General features: G+C 38.2%; 1 protein-coding gene across 1 annotated transcript in view; it reads left to right on the forward strand.

The window, feature by feature from the left end:
* LOC127663978 (zinc finger protein basonuclin-2-like) overlaps positions 1 to 14463 on the forward strand; it is a 100008-nt gene that overhangs the window by 46166 nt on the left and 39379 nt on the right. Inside the window, exon 2 of the mRNA XM_052155832.1 lies at positions 7500 to 7625. Within this exon, the coding sequence (XP_052011792.1) occupies positions 7500 to 7625 (126 nt within the window). The remainder of the gene's footprint in view (positions 1 to 7499; positions 7626 to 14463) is intronic.

Genomic DNA, 14463 nt, shown 5'->3' on the forward strand with positions numbered 1-14463 from the left:
ATAGAGTTTGGGCTTTTTTTAATTAGATGAATACATAAAATATATTCAATACTTAAAGAGTAAAATTTAATATGAAAAATCCTAGATTCTACTTTGAGTTGCAGTTCTAACAGAACATAAGTTCATTACCTTACATAGGCTTTGGGTCTGGTATGTAGTGTTTTTATTTATTTGCATTTTTATAATAAGGCTTATGAAAAGAAAAATGGAATGTATGTAGGGGAATTTTGATCCTTTTCACAGTATCTGGCATACAGCAGGTAAACACTGAATGCAATAAATGTCTATTTATAATGATTAAGGTAAGAATTCTAGTTGCTGGATTTTTGACCAATTCCATCTTTATGTAACTTGTCACTATGCCTTATAGAGTGAGTGATCTTAGCCAATGGACATATTTGCTTTCTTCCTTAACTCTTAGGATATGGCTTGGCTTTGCAATCTCTGGAAAGCAGGGCATGGAAACACTGTTTTTTCTATGCACCGTATATAGAATGCCCAGTGCTGGAGTTAGCCACGAGTCAGAGTATCTACCAGGGCTTGTGCTTGGAAAAGTTCATTGTCTGGCTCATGGGGCTATATGCAAAGAGCTAGAATCTGTCCAACTGTTGATGACTTCCAATCTTACCTATTTTAAGTTCTCAGTTTAAATACAATTTGCCTGGGAAGTTTCTTGAAAGTTTAATATTTGGTTTTGTCAGGTCAGTAGGAGAAACTCTGGTATACCATGAGTTTTCAATATATAGCCACTGCTTTAAACTCTGCTGTCAAAGCAATATGGTAGACCCAAGCCTAGAAAATGGTCCTGGTTCTGTTACCAACTCATTTTGTGTTCAGCCTCAGTTTCCTTGGTTGTAAAACAATCATATTAAATTAGTCACCCCCAACCTCCCCGCGGGATGCCTCAAATTACAAAGGCTAAGACACCCAGGCTCTGCACTGCTCTTCCCCCATGTTCAGAATTCACATCTTCATTTTTCAAAGAAAAGATTTCCATTGATTGAAAGAAAATGCAATGGAAAACATGTGGATCTGTGCATGGTGGTGCACACCTTTAATCCCAGCACTCAGGAGGCAGAGGAAGGTGGATCTCAGTGAGTTCAAGGCCAGCCTTGTTTAAATACCATTTTCCTTTGTGTGTAGGAATGAACTCTCCATATGTAGTACTTGAAAGGCTCAAGTAGCCAGGCAAACAACAAAATGAGGAAAACAGGTGATGGTTGAACAGACTGGTGAGGGAGGGGTGCCTGCTAAAAAGACAGTAGCTTCTGTTCCACCCCAGTTTAGAGTTGTTGAAAAGGAATATTTATGCTATACCTTTAGTTTCCCAACACTTACCTTTTGTCTCTGTCTAACTCACCCTTTATATGTGAACTTTATATGTTGGCCATTAATTAAAACACAGGCCAAACAAAAATGCCCAAAGCCATCTAGTTTGAAATCTATACACACACACACACACACACACACACATACTGTGCATATGTGTGTGTGTGTGTGTGTGAGAGAGAGAGAGAGAGAGAGAGAGAGAGAGAGAGAGAGAGAGAGAGAGAGATTCATATTTGTTGAGTATCTATGTCTAGAAACTAGGTAAACCTTTTGTACTAACCAAATTATTTGGTTTTCACAATGATTCTATGAATTACTTCTACTACTACCATTTGGAGGTAGAAAATTTGGGTTAAGTGATTTGGTCAGTAAGTAAAAGCTTCTACAGATAGTCAATCCTATGTTTAAAAAACGTCTCCTTGCTGGAGTTCTAACCACATACACAGTTGACTGCTGGGCATGCAATGTGAATAAATGGCACATGGGCTGCTGTATGGCAGAAGCTGCTGAGTCATATGGAGATAGCTGTATGATACCAGTTCAGTGCATACATGTGCGTGATAGGATAAAATACTGAGTACTGTGTACTTTTATACTTTATGATTTTTTAATAAAGCTCAGTTAGATCATTGTCATTTTTTAAAAAGAAATTTTAGTCTTTCTCTTTGCTGCAAGCAAACCAGACTCACTGAGCTTTGGATCTAGTACCATCTGTGTCCAAGGGCAAATACCCCTTCTCCTTGCCATATATAAGCCCCACTCATGGAAAGGCTCCAAGTCTTGAGTGATGATCACTTCCTCTGGGCTAGAGTATGAAGAAGAAAGTAAATCTAGCAGGAGTGGTAAATCCCCACAGACATCGATAAGTACTTGAGGTCAGAGACTGCATCTTTTATAGTTTGTCTACATACCAAAGTCATTAATATGAAGAGTCATCTTAGCAGTAGTGGTTGTAGTAGCGAAAATAATACAAAGAAGTTAGTCTCAGTCTGTGCTTTGCTATCCACTTTCATGATGCCTAGGACTCAGGGATGTGTCTTTTGAGAAAGTAATGTGAAATCATCCCTCTCATGCTCCTCCTTTATTTCTGCTTTTTTCACCTAACCCTCATAAAATGTGTTTCAACCTTCACAACTCTTGCCTATAGGAATAAAACTATAAGATATTAGGAAGAAAAATAAAAATACTGTGGGGGAAAAACCCTGTATGTTTATCTGTTTAGGTTGTTTCCCAGGGGCTTTTTAGGATACTTCAACACTATAACTTTTGTTTTTCCTTCTCTGAAAAAAAATATTTTCACTGTATATATTCATTGTGCATATACGCACATTTTATACATGTATCTGCTATTCATTGAACCTGTCCTCCACTGCACTCCCCCCTCACTTTCCCCTTTCTAGCTTATCCACTTGATGTGGGGTGGGGAGAAGGAAAGAGCCAGTGACCCTGACAGTATTCTTCTTGACAGTCCATACCCATCACGTGAGTGGAAAGTACCAAAAAAACCATTTTCAGAACTGTATCTCGAGTCTCTGGCTCCTGAAGAAAACCAGTGTGGTTCTGATGTGGGACGGGAAGAGTGGTTTGCATTGGCACCGGCCCTGCGGGTGCTTTGGGGCTGGAGCACACACAGCTGTGGGTTACAGATGCTTGCTCTTCACTATTAATGTGGCCAGCATGTGAAACCATGGCACCGCAATACTACACAGAGGTCCACGCCTCTGATAGTTTGAGAAATAACTCCCAGCTGAAGGAATTTTTTCTTTGAAGGGCTGGAATACATTCCAGAACAGAAGGTCCTCTTTCAGAAATGGTAGAATTAACCACTGATTAATTCTAGTCTAGTGATGTTGGACTGGGCATTGGGGACTGCATCACATGTATCTAAGGGCTTGGCAGCTTTAACCAAAAATACAAGGGGAGAAAAAAGAAACGAAAAAATAAATTAAAGTTCCTTTAAATCTTTGGTTAATAACTTCTGCATTCCTTACTGCGTGTATATCACAGACCTTGTTGTATACACTCTCAAGGCATTGCATAGTTTCTTTGAAATCACAACTGCAAAGCATTAGTAGGAGCTGTCATCTGAGTTGAGGTATGATAGACATGTTTCTACCAATTATTATTTCCCTGAGGATGGGGGAATCAGAGGCCTGTATATACAAACAGAAGAAATGTGTATGGTGTTGGGTATCGCTTAAAGTTCAGTAACAAAAATTATCTTCTAGACAGGAATTTCTCTCTCTCTCTCTCTCTCTCTCTCTCTCTCTCTCTCTCTCTCTCTCTCTCTCTCTTTCTCTCAACGTATGTGCTCCCTTCTAATGGTATACTTGAGAGAGGGTCTTCCATCTGCCATTGTTAGTGAGAATGTTTTCTCATCCAGGTTACAATTTCCATTGAAATAGTTGCATACAAGTATTCAGAAGTTAGTTTATTGACTCTTATTGCACTTCGGGGTATCTAATAAATAATTTATTAGCTTGATGGATATGTGGCTACCTAACTATGGAGCATGAAATATGCACTTTTTCTCTAATACACTGTAGGGAGACTTGTTTATAAAGTATTTAGTATTGGTTTTATAATGCACTGTTGACAACAGGAGACCACGAAGCTCAAAGATCAATCTCATTTTGGCCCACAGTATTAATGCTTCTTTATAAAGCTATATGACAGGTCACTTAGACAGCGGTCCTTACAGAAAGGACTCTGTTAGGAAGGCTGGTTGTAGTGGCTGCCAGCACAGCAGATAAATGTCTTTGTCCATGACCCTGAGATATTTGTTCAGTGGCTGTTGATACTGGCCATGTGATGGAACTCATCTTTTCCCTGGTCTCTAGAGGGATTCTGGACTAAAAGTGCTGAGTTCTCCTAATGCAATCCTCACTAATTGGGTAGAGAGTTGATGTGACTTTGGATCACATGGGCCTGGAGGTAGGAGTCAGCAGTAAGGGATGGGGGGCTTACCTCCTCAGCTTTGTCTCATGTCTGCTAATGAAGCAATATTCTTAGACATCTCCTCTCTCCTTAATTCAAATCATATATGTGATATAGTTCAAAATATTTCCAGTTTTTATTTGCTTTGGGGAATTTCTTTAGCCAGGAGTAAACTTGCAGCCATTTTTTTAAAAAAAAAATGCTCTGTATATATTTAGAATTGGGTTTATGAATAAATAAAGATCAAATAATTTGGTCTAAAATGTATTCTTGGCATTTTAATTCTTTTACATGAACTCATCAGTGTGGGAATGTATGTGATCACTATAGTTCCCAAAGTTCTGTTTCTTTCCTGGGCTATATGTTCTGGAGCAAGGCATTACTCTCTGCATTCAGAACCCTTTATTGGTTTTCAGTATTTCAGATTTCAGTGTCAGTATTTCCAACTCCTAACTACACTGCCTTAAAAAAAAATTCTTTAAATTTTAAAAGATAAATAAATCTTAGAGAGAGAGAGAGAAAACAAATGCACCTATGTACATACGTATGTATGTATGTATGTATGTATGTATGCACCTGATTATCAAATCCCCTGGAGCTATAGTTACAGCAGGTGTGAGCCATCTCATGTAGGTACTGGGAACTAAACTTGGATCCCATGCAAAAAAAAAAATTGTACATGTTCTTAACTACTAAGCCCAATGCGTTGTCTTAAAGCCAACATTGTCTTGACTGGGAGGAGACTTCCTAAGTACTTTCAGGGGCAGCCCTCTCTGCAGTTGACCTGTCTTCTGATCACCACTCATGGATTCTGACCTTCATTGTGCCTTTTTAAGTAGACTGTTCCTTTTCTCTTCTCCAGTTGTTCTCTAGTTTGTGCTCTTAACTGGAGTTGTAATATCTGTGTTTCTTTTTAAAAACATTAAGTGTATTTATTATTGTTTTAAGTAAAATATAATTACATCATTTCTCTCCATTCCCTTTCCTTCCTCTAACAACTTCCATGGCCCACCCTTGCTCCTTCTCAAGTTTCTGGCCTCATCTTCTTTAATTGTTACAATATGGCAGGGCCTGAACAAGGACAATGAGGGGGGAAAAGTGGAAGAGGGAAATCCCGTGGGACCCCAACCTCAGATAAGAACTACAGGCAACTAAGGGATGCTGAGAGAGGTTGTCTTACCTATGGAAGATGCCCTCTCATTGGTTATTCAATGCCAAGTGTCTGGTCCTCAAAGCATGTATATGCAAGCAACTGAGTAGACTGAGTAGGTCCTATTTACACATACACACACACACACACACACACACACACACACACCAATTCCTGAATTTCTTTGTTTTTGTTGAGTTGAGACAGGGTTTCTCTGGGTAGCCATGGCTGTCTAGAACTCACTCTGTAGACCAGGCTAGCTTCAAATTCAGAGATCTACTTGCCTCTGCCTCCTGAGTGCTGGGGTTAAAGGGGTATTCATCACTGCCTGGCCTTAATGCCTGAATTTCTTACCAGGGAAAAATTTCTATATCATTCCTTTGTGTCTGAGGGATTTTTTTCCTCTCTTCAGAGAACCTTTTCATTTGTGTTCTTACCACATTCTCTCCTAGGACCCTTTATATCATTTTCCTTCTGGCTTAGATCTTCAATATCCTCTTAACTGTCTTGGTACCCTTCGCTCACTCTAGATTTTTCTTTTTAAACCTCCCATAGTGGAAAACAAGCTGTCTGTTCCTAGGGACACTTCTTTAAACCCTGCTAGCTTTTCAAACCCCAAGGTTATTTTACTGTTCCTGCCCCAAATTACACATTCCTTTGCTCCTCAGACTGAGCTAAACTGTATTCTCCTTTCTCTAGAAAGTGCTGCCAGCCAGATCCCTAGTGTCACACTGGCTCTTGTGATCCACATGTTTAATCGTGTGTATGTGTCTGCATCTTGGGAGGGGGGCTTGTGTGTGCACATACATGCAAGTGCCTACAGAGGCTGGAAGAGGACATTGGATCCCCTGGAGTTGGAATTAACAAGATTACAGGCAGATGTGAGCCACCCAACATGAAAACTAACTTGGGCTCTCCACAAGAGCAGCATGCTCTTAACCAGTGAGCTATCTGTCCCATGTCCTTACACATGTCCTGTCTGTCATTCCTAGGGCTTTAATTTCATTCCCACGGTGTCTTTTGTGTTTTGCTTTTTTTTTCATCAGTCTTATCTGCTTATTTTACCTGTTTATTATAATAGTTCCCTGATTGATCTCTTAGCTTCCTTTTAGTTATGTTTTAATGTGTTGTCATAGATGTACTTTCTTTAAAAATATTAATATTTGCCCTGTGTTGAGGTTGTCTTTTTGTAGAGTTGGTTGATGACTTTGTGGATAACAGAATAGCAACTGAGTGGACTGTGGGACTCTTACCCATAGTTCCATTACCCACGCATCTTCCCATTTATTACTGCTTTATCCATCATCCTCCCTGCGCCCTAGTGAAACTAGATCACTTCTCTAGAGGAATATTGGTGGTCTCTCAGGGCCTAGAACAAAGGCAGCCTTTGCTTAGATGCTTCTTTTACATATCAGTGGGAAGGCATCCCTCCCTAAATCATAAGGATCTACTGTGCTTGCCTTAACACTATCTCTATTTATGTTAGGTCGTTTTAGCGCATGGCTTTTATTCTGTAGTAGATTATAAATCTGTGAGCAGGGATCATGTCTTATTTTGGTGTCCCCACAACTTCCTGTACTTGGTATGTGAAGCTTGATAAATAGTTCTTCAACAGTGAGTAAAAAGTTTTATAATGATTTTCTTGATGATTAGTAGAAGAAAATGGAGTAAGTTGGGGTATTGACTGGAGTGTGGCTCAGTGGTAGAACTTGTGTTTGGCAGCCCCGGTGTCAGATACCCACATGACTGTCCAGTTCCTCCTTAAAGAAAGAATCTTAAGTGCAATGCTGGTTTGGCTTCTTAGAACACAGGCTTGCACTCAAGAAGCCCTGAGTGGCTCCCCTGTCCTGTCACCCCTCAGTGAGCTATTCTGTTATTCCTCATTGTTGTTTTCTTATGGTTCATATATTTAACTGTTGGTTGCTATACACCTTAGTAATTAACTCTTTTTACAAGTGTTTGAGTGGTCAGAGGAGTATATTATATCTGTAGTTTTTAAGATAAAGTATCTTGATGCAACCAGGATTTCTGTAAAATACTGCCTGCAGACTATATAAAATTTCCTCTTCTAATCTCTCAACAGGCACATTTTGTGCCCTCCCCGCCTCCAAATTGCCTCAGTTACAAATCGGAAGGCAGGCTTGGTGACCAGGACTGGCAAGCACATTTTAAAGTCCCATGCTGTGGGGTTGATCCATCTCAACTTGAGGTATGTTGTTCTTTCTTATTGAAGTCACTTAAATATGCTCACATTCTCTGACTGTCCTATTGAGGTTTGTTCCCACATAATTATTCTTTGTTCCACCCTCTTACTGTCTTTCACACTCATGTGCACGCTAGGAAATGAATGTGTTTACTTGCTTCTCAACAGTTTTTAACCTCTGAAGATACTGCATGAAATAGAATTTTGTGGCAATAATTCGAATGATTTTGATTGTGATAAAGTGTCTTCTTTTATTTCATCCCCTTTTTCCCCTTTTCATTTTTTACACATAGTTCTAGGGAAGATTTATTCTAATTGTCACTGTTTTTAAAATGGATGTGTTAGGGTAGTAATCTTTGAGAATTGAAATGTAACACATATGTAACGCACACACAGACACACACACACACACAGACACACACATACACGTGCAGACTAATGAGTTTCCCTAAGATGATCATAACCAGAACATCAGCTGATGGACAGACAGTGCAGTTGTGTGTGAAAAGCTTCCTGCCTGCTTGCGTCCAGCCGAGGTCCTACACCAAAGGCCCCCACTCTCCTATTTAAGTTTTTTTAATTTGAAAAACAATCCAGAAATCATACAAATTTTCTTAGCATCAATGTTTTTCACTTAAATGTATGTTTGTGTGGGCATATGCATGATTTTGTGTGTAAGCATGTTTTTGTGTCTAAGTAGTTTGTAAGGGCTTGTGTATGTTTGTGTATGTATGCATGTATGTATATGTGTGTATGTTCTTGTATATGTGTTTGTTAGTATGTGTGCATGTGTTTGTGCATGTATGTGTGCGTTTGTGTGTATTTATGTATGTATGTGTGTGTGTTTGTGAGAACTTGTATATGTGTTTGTATGTATTGTATGTATGTGTGTGTTTGTGTGTGTTTGTGTGTATTGAGCCTTGTAACAGGGTTTTCTTGTGCAGAAGTGAATCTCAATCTTCCTTCTTGACAGTAATTTAAACTATTACTGTGACATTTTTACTAGAGCTGCCAGCATCTCAGGCTACAGTTTTTAGAAGGAAGTAAATAAAAGCATTAATATTATCTTTACAATCCCACAACTTTCGTGGTCATATGAAAGTAATTCCCCAGTGCACTTCCATGCCCCAGCCTGTTGGATTTTTGTCTTTTGCTTTTGCTTTTTATTTTTATCCTCATAGTCATTTAAGGAAAGATACCACTGATTCTTTCAGAAGATTTTTCTCACAGGACATCAACTCAAGCTCGTGATAGTAAGACAGCTTTTGTCACTGCTTGTATACACAAAAAAATTAAAGTCACTTTTTTACTTTTTAGATAAAATCAAAATAGGAAAATGTTTGATCTTTTGTAGGCATAAGATTTGTACTGACTGAAGATGCTTTTTTGAAATGTGAATCTTGATTCCAAGGGATTCTCATTTCCTTAGCATTTTGTAAGCTACCTGATCTACTGTACCTAACCACATCTGTCCATTTTCTGATCTTTTGCATCCATGGATTATAGCCTTTTAACATTTCCTGGAAGTGCATTCCGGCGCTCAGCCCTGACTAGGGTGTCAGACACAGCATCTCAGGCAAGTTAGACAAGTGTCAATTGGAGTATTTTCTCCTTTTCAGTAAAGCGTTTAGGTAATATTTTCCTAAGGGGAATGTTTATGTCACTCTCTGAAGTAGCTCCAACCTTGTTTAAGGGGCTTGTGTTCCTTTTCTGGTCACATAAAGATATTTTTACTGCATAAGGTTTTCTCTGTCAGTATTGGTCACCATTTTCTTCTCTCAGTGCATAGCAGCTGTTATATATGTCTCGTGCACTGATGTGATTGGTGTTCCTGTGAGTTCACATCTGAGTATTTAGTATGTCTATAATGGTTTGGCAGAAAGCTGACTATAAATGAAGGCATGGGTACTCTTACTTAAAAATTGAACAATGGTCTTATTCCTCAGAATCTTTGGGCTGTTTTGGCTGAAGCTACTATATGTTGAAATGTCCAACTAGGTTGTCAAAGCCATCTGGCATTTATATATAGTTATATATGAATATTATAAATATGAAGGAACAAGTGAATTCTAACACAGACTCTTGGAGGAGAAGGATTGAGATGCCAATCAAAGATAATAACATGAATTTAGATTTTTCTTCTCCTCTTCATAAAGACCCTTTAAGCTAATTTTAAATTAGCTAATTCATGGACTCTAAACCTAAATTCTTACCATAAAGATTTTAATAGAAAGAGTAATAGACTGTGTAGTTTAGATCGTTTACATATGACACTTGGTTACATTTAGTTGTTGGCGTGCATGAATCATATATCTTTTTGAGGATAGGATCTCACTCCTATCTGCTTTGAAACTCACTATAGAGATCAAAGTGGCCTGGGATTCACAGAGGTCTGCCTGCCTCTGCCTCCCAAGGGCTGGGATTAAAATCTGAACCACCATGTACCCCCATATACCCCCTGCCATGCGTCATCCTTTTAACCTGAATTAAAGACTGCTACATACATGTCAGTCTGCTACTTACAGCTCAGTCACTGAATAAACTAAAACAAGAAAAACAATTGCTAAATAAGAAAATTTTTCCTGGTTCCTTAAAATTTAAACATGAGGACCCATGATTACCAGATGTTACTGTTTGGGAACATTGGCAATCGAGACACAGTTGTCCATCTCTTACAGAGATCGAAATGGAAAGAAAGAAATTGGAAATCAGTTCGAAAGCAAAGATTTAGGTGTAAATATTAGGTGAATCTTAATTGTAACAATGAGTATCTTTACATTAAGGAAGATAATTCATAGAGGCAGGCAGATCTCTGTGAGTTCGAGTTGAGGCCAGGCTGAGCTACATAGTAAGTTCCAGGACAGTCAGAGCTATGTGGAAAAAACCCTGTCTCAAAAACAAAACGATACAAAGCACAAACAAAAACACCTGTTGTAACAACCAAACAAAACCGAAAAGATAATTCAGATCTTGATCTTTTATTTATCATTTTTTATTTTTATGATCTTTTTTGGTTATTTTACTTATTTACATTTCAAATGAACAACATTATCAACCAAGCAGCTCTTGATCTTAAGAAGTACTTTTAAATGTCATTTCTTCTTTTCTCCACAGAGTGCACATAGATGTGCTTGTGTACTCATTATGTTTGGGTTTATATGTGTTAAGGGAAACAAATATTTTACTGTCCTCTCATCAAATTGTATAAACATAGATAACTATACAATTATAAAGCAAACAAAAAAGTGGAAATTAAAATTTAAAATTGAAATTATTATTTAAAATTTAAAATTGAAATTATTATTAGCTTTACTTTTTCCTATTCTTTATATTGAACCAAATTTGTTCCTCCTTAACTTTGTGTCTGAAAAGAAATGGCACAATAAAGTAGGGGTGTCAGGCTTCACAAGGGGAAAGGGTGGCAGGCTTCACTAGGGGAAAGGGTGGCTGTCAACCTTCTTCCTTAGGAGTATGGAAGTGAGGGAAATATCTGTTCAGAGGAGTTTTCCTTCATTAGTTCTTTCTCCTTTTTTTCCCACTTAACACATCTGTTAGCATTCCACACAAACCAACAGATGTTGCAAAGCAAGTCCTACACTTCGTTCTCAAGAAAAATGACATTTCCTCAGTTGCCTGCCCCACCTCTGTGACTGAGACCAGCCTGCTGCTCCTGCATAATTTGCATATATTAAGTTATGTGCCTTAATGCATTAGGAACCTGAGCTTCAGCATTCCTTTATATGTTAAGGTCGCATGTCATTAGTGACTAGTTTACAGGCTGCCTTAGAGTTCTGAGAAGGAAAGAGATTTGAGGATGGCAACCTGATTCTGTACACTGAGAGTGGATAGCCAGTTAGCAATATTTTTTTCTATAAAATAGATGAGTTACAGAAAGCTCGAGCTGTCCCACCACGAGGAAGTGCTGATTGTCATGCGATGTGAAGCATCATTTTTATTATTTTGGCAAGAACAGGGACAGTTTTGTCTTGACAAGCCATTAGATGAATACCAGCGTGTGTCACATGAAAAACCACTGATCTTTAACCCAGGTCTGTACTTAACCAAGCTTTGGAAGTAAATTGTGACTGAAGGAAGAGCAAAGGCCAGTACACTGTCATTACAGATTACAGAGTCTGCTAACAGCGAGAGAACTGACAGGCCCAGGGAGTCACAGGTGCGGTTCTGTAAGCTGTCAGTAGTCCTGCGGATGCTTCTTAAACTGTGTGCACAAGCCATACATTTATTTTATATTTGTTCAGGATTTACGTTGTAGCTCTAGCTAGGGAGGTAAAAAAAAACTGAAAAAAAAGAAAGAGAGAGAGAGGGAGGGAGGGAGAGAGAGAGAGAAAGAAAGAAAGCCTTCAAGTGCTTTCTTAGTGCAGGGCCTGAGTTTCTTAGCACAGAACCACGACCTTTATATAGCTGCTATGTTCCCAGTCACAGAATGACCTTAAGAAAGCCCTGTGTTTTGAAGAAATTAAATCCAGTGAAGAAAAGTAAAGTTGGGTATGGTGGAGCACACCCTTAATCCTAGCACTGGAGAGGCAGAGGCAGGCAGATCTTTCGAAATCAACCTGGTCAATAAAGTGAGTTCCAGGCCAGCCAGGGCTACATGATGATACTCTGTCTTTAAAAAAAAATAATTGTAATATATATAAAGAAATGATGGGTTATATTCCCATAAACAAACAAACAAACAAACAAACAAAAAGCAACACAATAAATAAACTAGTTTATTCCAAAAGTATATGCAAAAGAGCATTCTTTGGCCTGTCAGTAGTCAGTAACTGTGACTAACTTTTCCATCACTGTGTAATTTTTGAGAAAATAAAAGAAAAGACCCAAATTCACCTCACTACAAAATATTAAAAAGATAGTAACATTCTAAGCAATCACTTGTGGGAATTACTGCTTACAGAGCGAACAGGAAAGAACACACTGCCTTCCTCTGTTGGTGGGATTGCACTGCACCTCTCTGTAGTCTTGTTATCCTACACTAACTGAAATGCAAATTCTTTGTAACTAATTGGATCTCATTGAGGGTACATGCACAGTGTGTAGTTATGTGCAAAAAGGTTTTCAAAAGTATGAATTTCCTGTAATTACAACTTTTAATTACTATCCAAAGTGTGCAGTTAGTGCAGGGTTAGTATATATGCTTAACTTTAAAAAATATTATTAGAAGCATGACTGGTGAAATGTTTGATAAATACCAGATAAAAACAAATGTGTAATTGTAGCATCTGTAAATTGAATTTAAACTATTTTTTAAAATTAACATTTAGGATTTAGAATTTGAAGCCAGTTGAGTATACTGATGGCATGTTAATAGTACAGGTTTTTTTTAAAATAAATAAATAAATAAATAAATAAATAAATAAATAAATAAACAAACAAACAAACATTGTAAGTGTTAAAACATCATTAGTTATTTCCAGAGCTGCTTACCTTGTCCACTCTCCTGGTCTTATGTTAATGTTGTAAAAGTATTTCAGAGTTGTATGTGTGTATGTGTGTGTGTGTGTGTGTGTGTGTGTGTGTGTTACTTCTGTGTGTTATGAAGAAGAGCTAGTTACTCCTAGTTCTACAGTTTCTTCAGGACCTTGAGAGCTCCTTGGTGGACCTCTCAGTGTACACAGCCTAACTCTCAGTCTCAGGGACTGTGAGGAGCGTCACGTGACCTTTCAGATTTGTGATCCCCTAATCTGAAGTACATGACTTTGAATCAGGAAGAAAACAATAATTGTGAAAACGATGTTTATCCCCATGGCCTAGTTGTAAATAACTTGGATACAAAGGATTTCAGAGGGTTATTCTGTAATCTACAGAATGTTAAGCCAATGGAAAGCCTCAGGAGATGTCTTGGTGCCTTGGTTTTTTTGTTAGTCATTGACCTGAGTCTCTAAAAAACAATTCAAGTCTCTTACTGGCTAGAAAAGCATCAAGGTTCTACATTTCCCTATGGAAATGGATGGCAAGTTCACATAACATATTTTGGGACTTTCTATAGGAGTCAGAATTTTATGTTCTAAAATTTATTAAAAAATGGTTTTAAACATAATAAACAAAACATAAACATTCAAGGTTTGTACTTTAGCATGTTTATATATAGCTAACTCTTTGGACTGGTGTCTGTTGTTATAATGAAGCTTTTACTTTTTTTTTAACTGATTTTAGGAATTAACTAAAATTTTGTTTGACAAAATCCATCTAGGAGGTACAGTACTGTGTAATTGTTGTGATTTTTCTTGTGAATCTTACGAGGCTATCCTGATGGGTTTTTTTTTAAAGATTTATTTATTTATTATATGTAAGTACACTGTATCTGTCTTCAGACTCCCCAGAGGAGGGCATCAGATCTCATTAAGGATGGTTGTGAGCCACCATGTGGTTGCTGGGATTTGAACTCTGGACCTTTGAAAGAACACTCAGTGCTCTTAACTGCTGAGCCATCTCTCCAGCCCTATCCTGATGTTTTTAAGGCGTGGCTATGGCAGGAATATTTAGGTAATAGTTTTGCTGCAGACTTGTTCGGTTAGACCTTGCAGTCAGAGAGACCGGTTTGCATACTCTGGGTAGCATTTTGTCAGAGGACTGTGGCTGGGCATAGCAGATTTGGTTGTATTAGCTAGTCAACCTGATAACCCTGTACAGACTGTATTGATTTTCTAGGAGAGAGTTTATGAACTAAAAAAACTTGGGGTTGGTGTCTTAATAAACTGCTTCTCTCAGTCTGTCACATTTAATTATGGAGCTGTGCAGTTTAGGGGGGAAAAGGGCTAATTCAGTTACAGATTGTTCACAGCGGGGTCTCCAAATTAGCCCTTTGTTTTGTAATGCCACC

The sequence above is a fragment of the Apodemus sylvaticus genome, chromosome 13 (assembly GCF_947179515.1).
Source record: "Apodemus sylvaticus chromosome 13, mApoSyl1.1, whole genome shotgun sequence".
NCBI lineage: Eukaryota > Metazoa > Chordata > Mammalia > Rodentia > Muridae > Apodemus > Apodemus sylvaticus.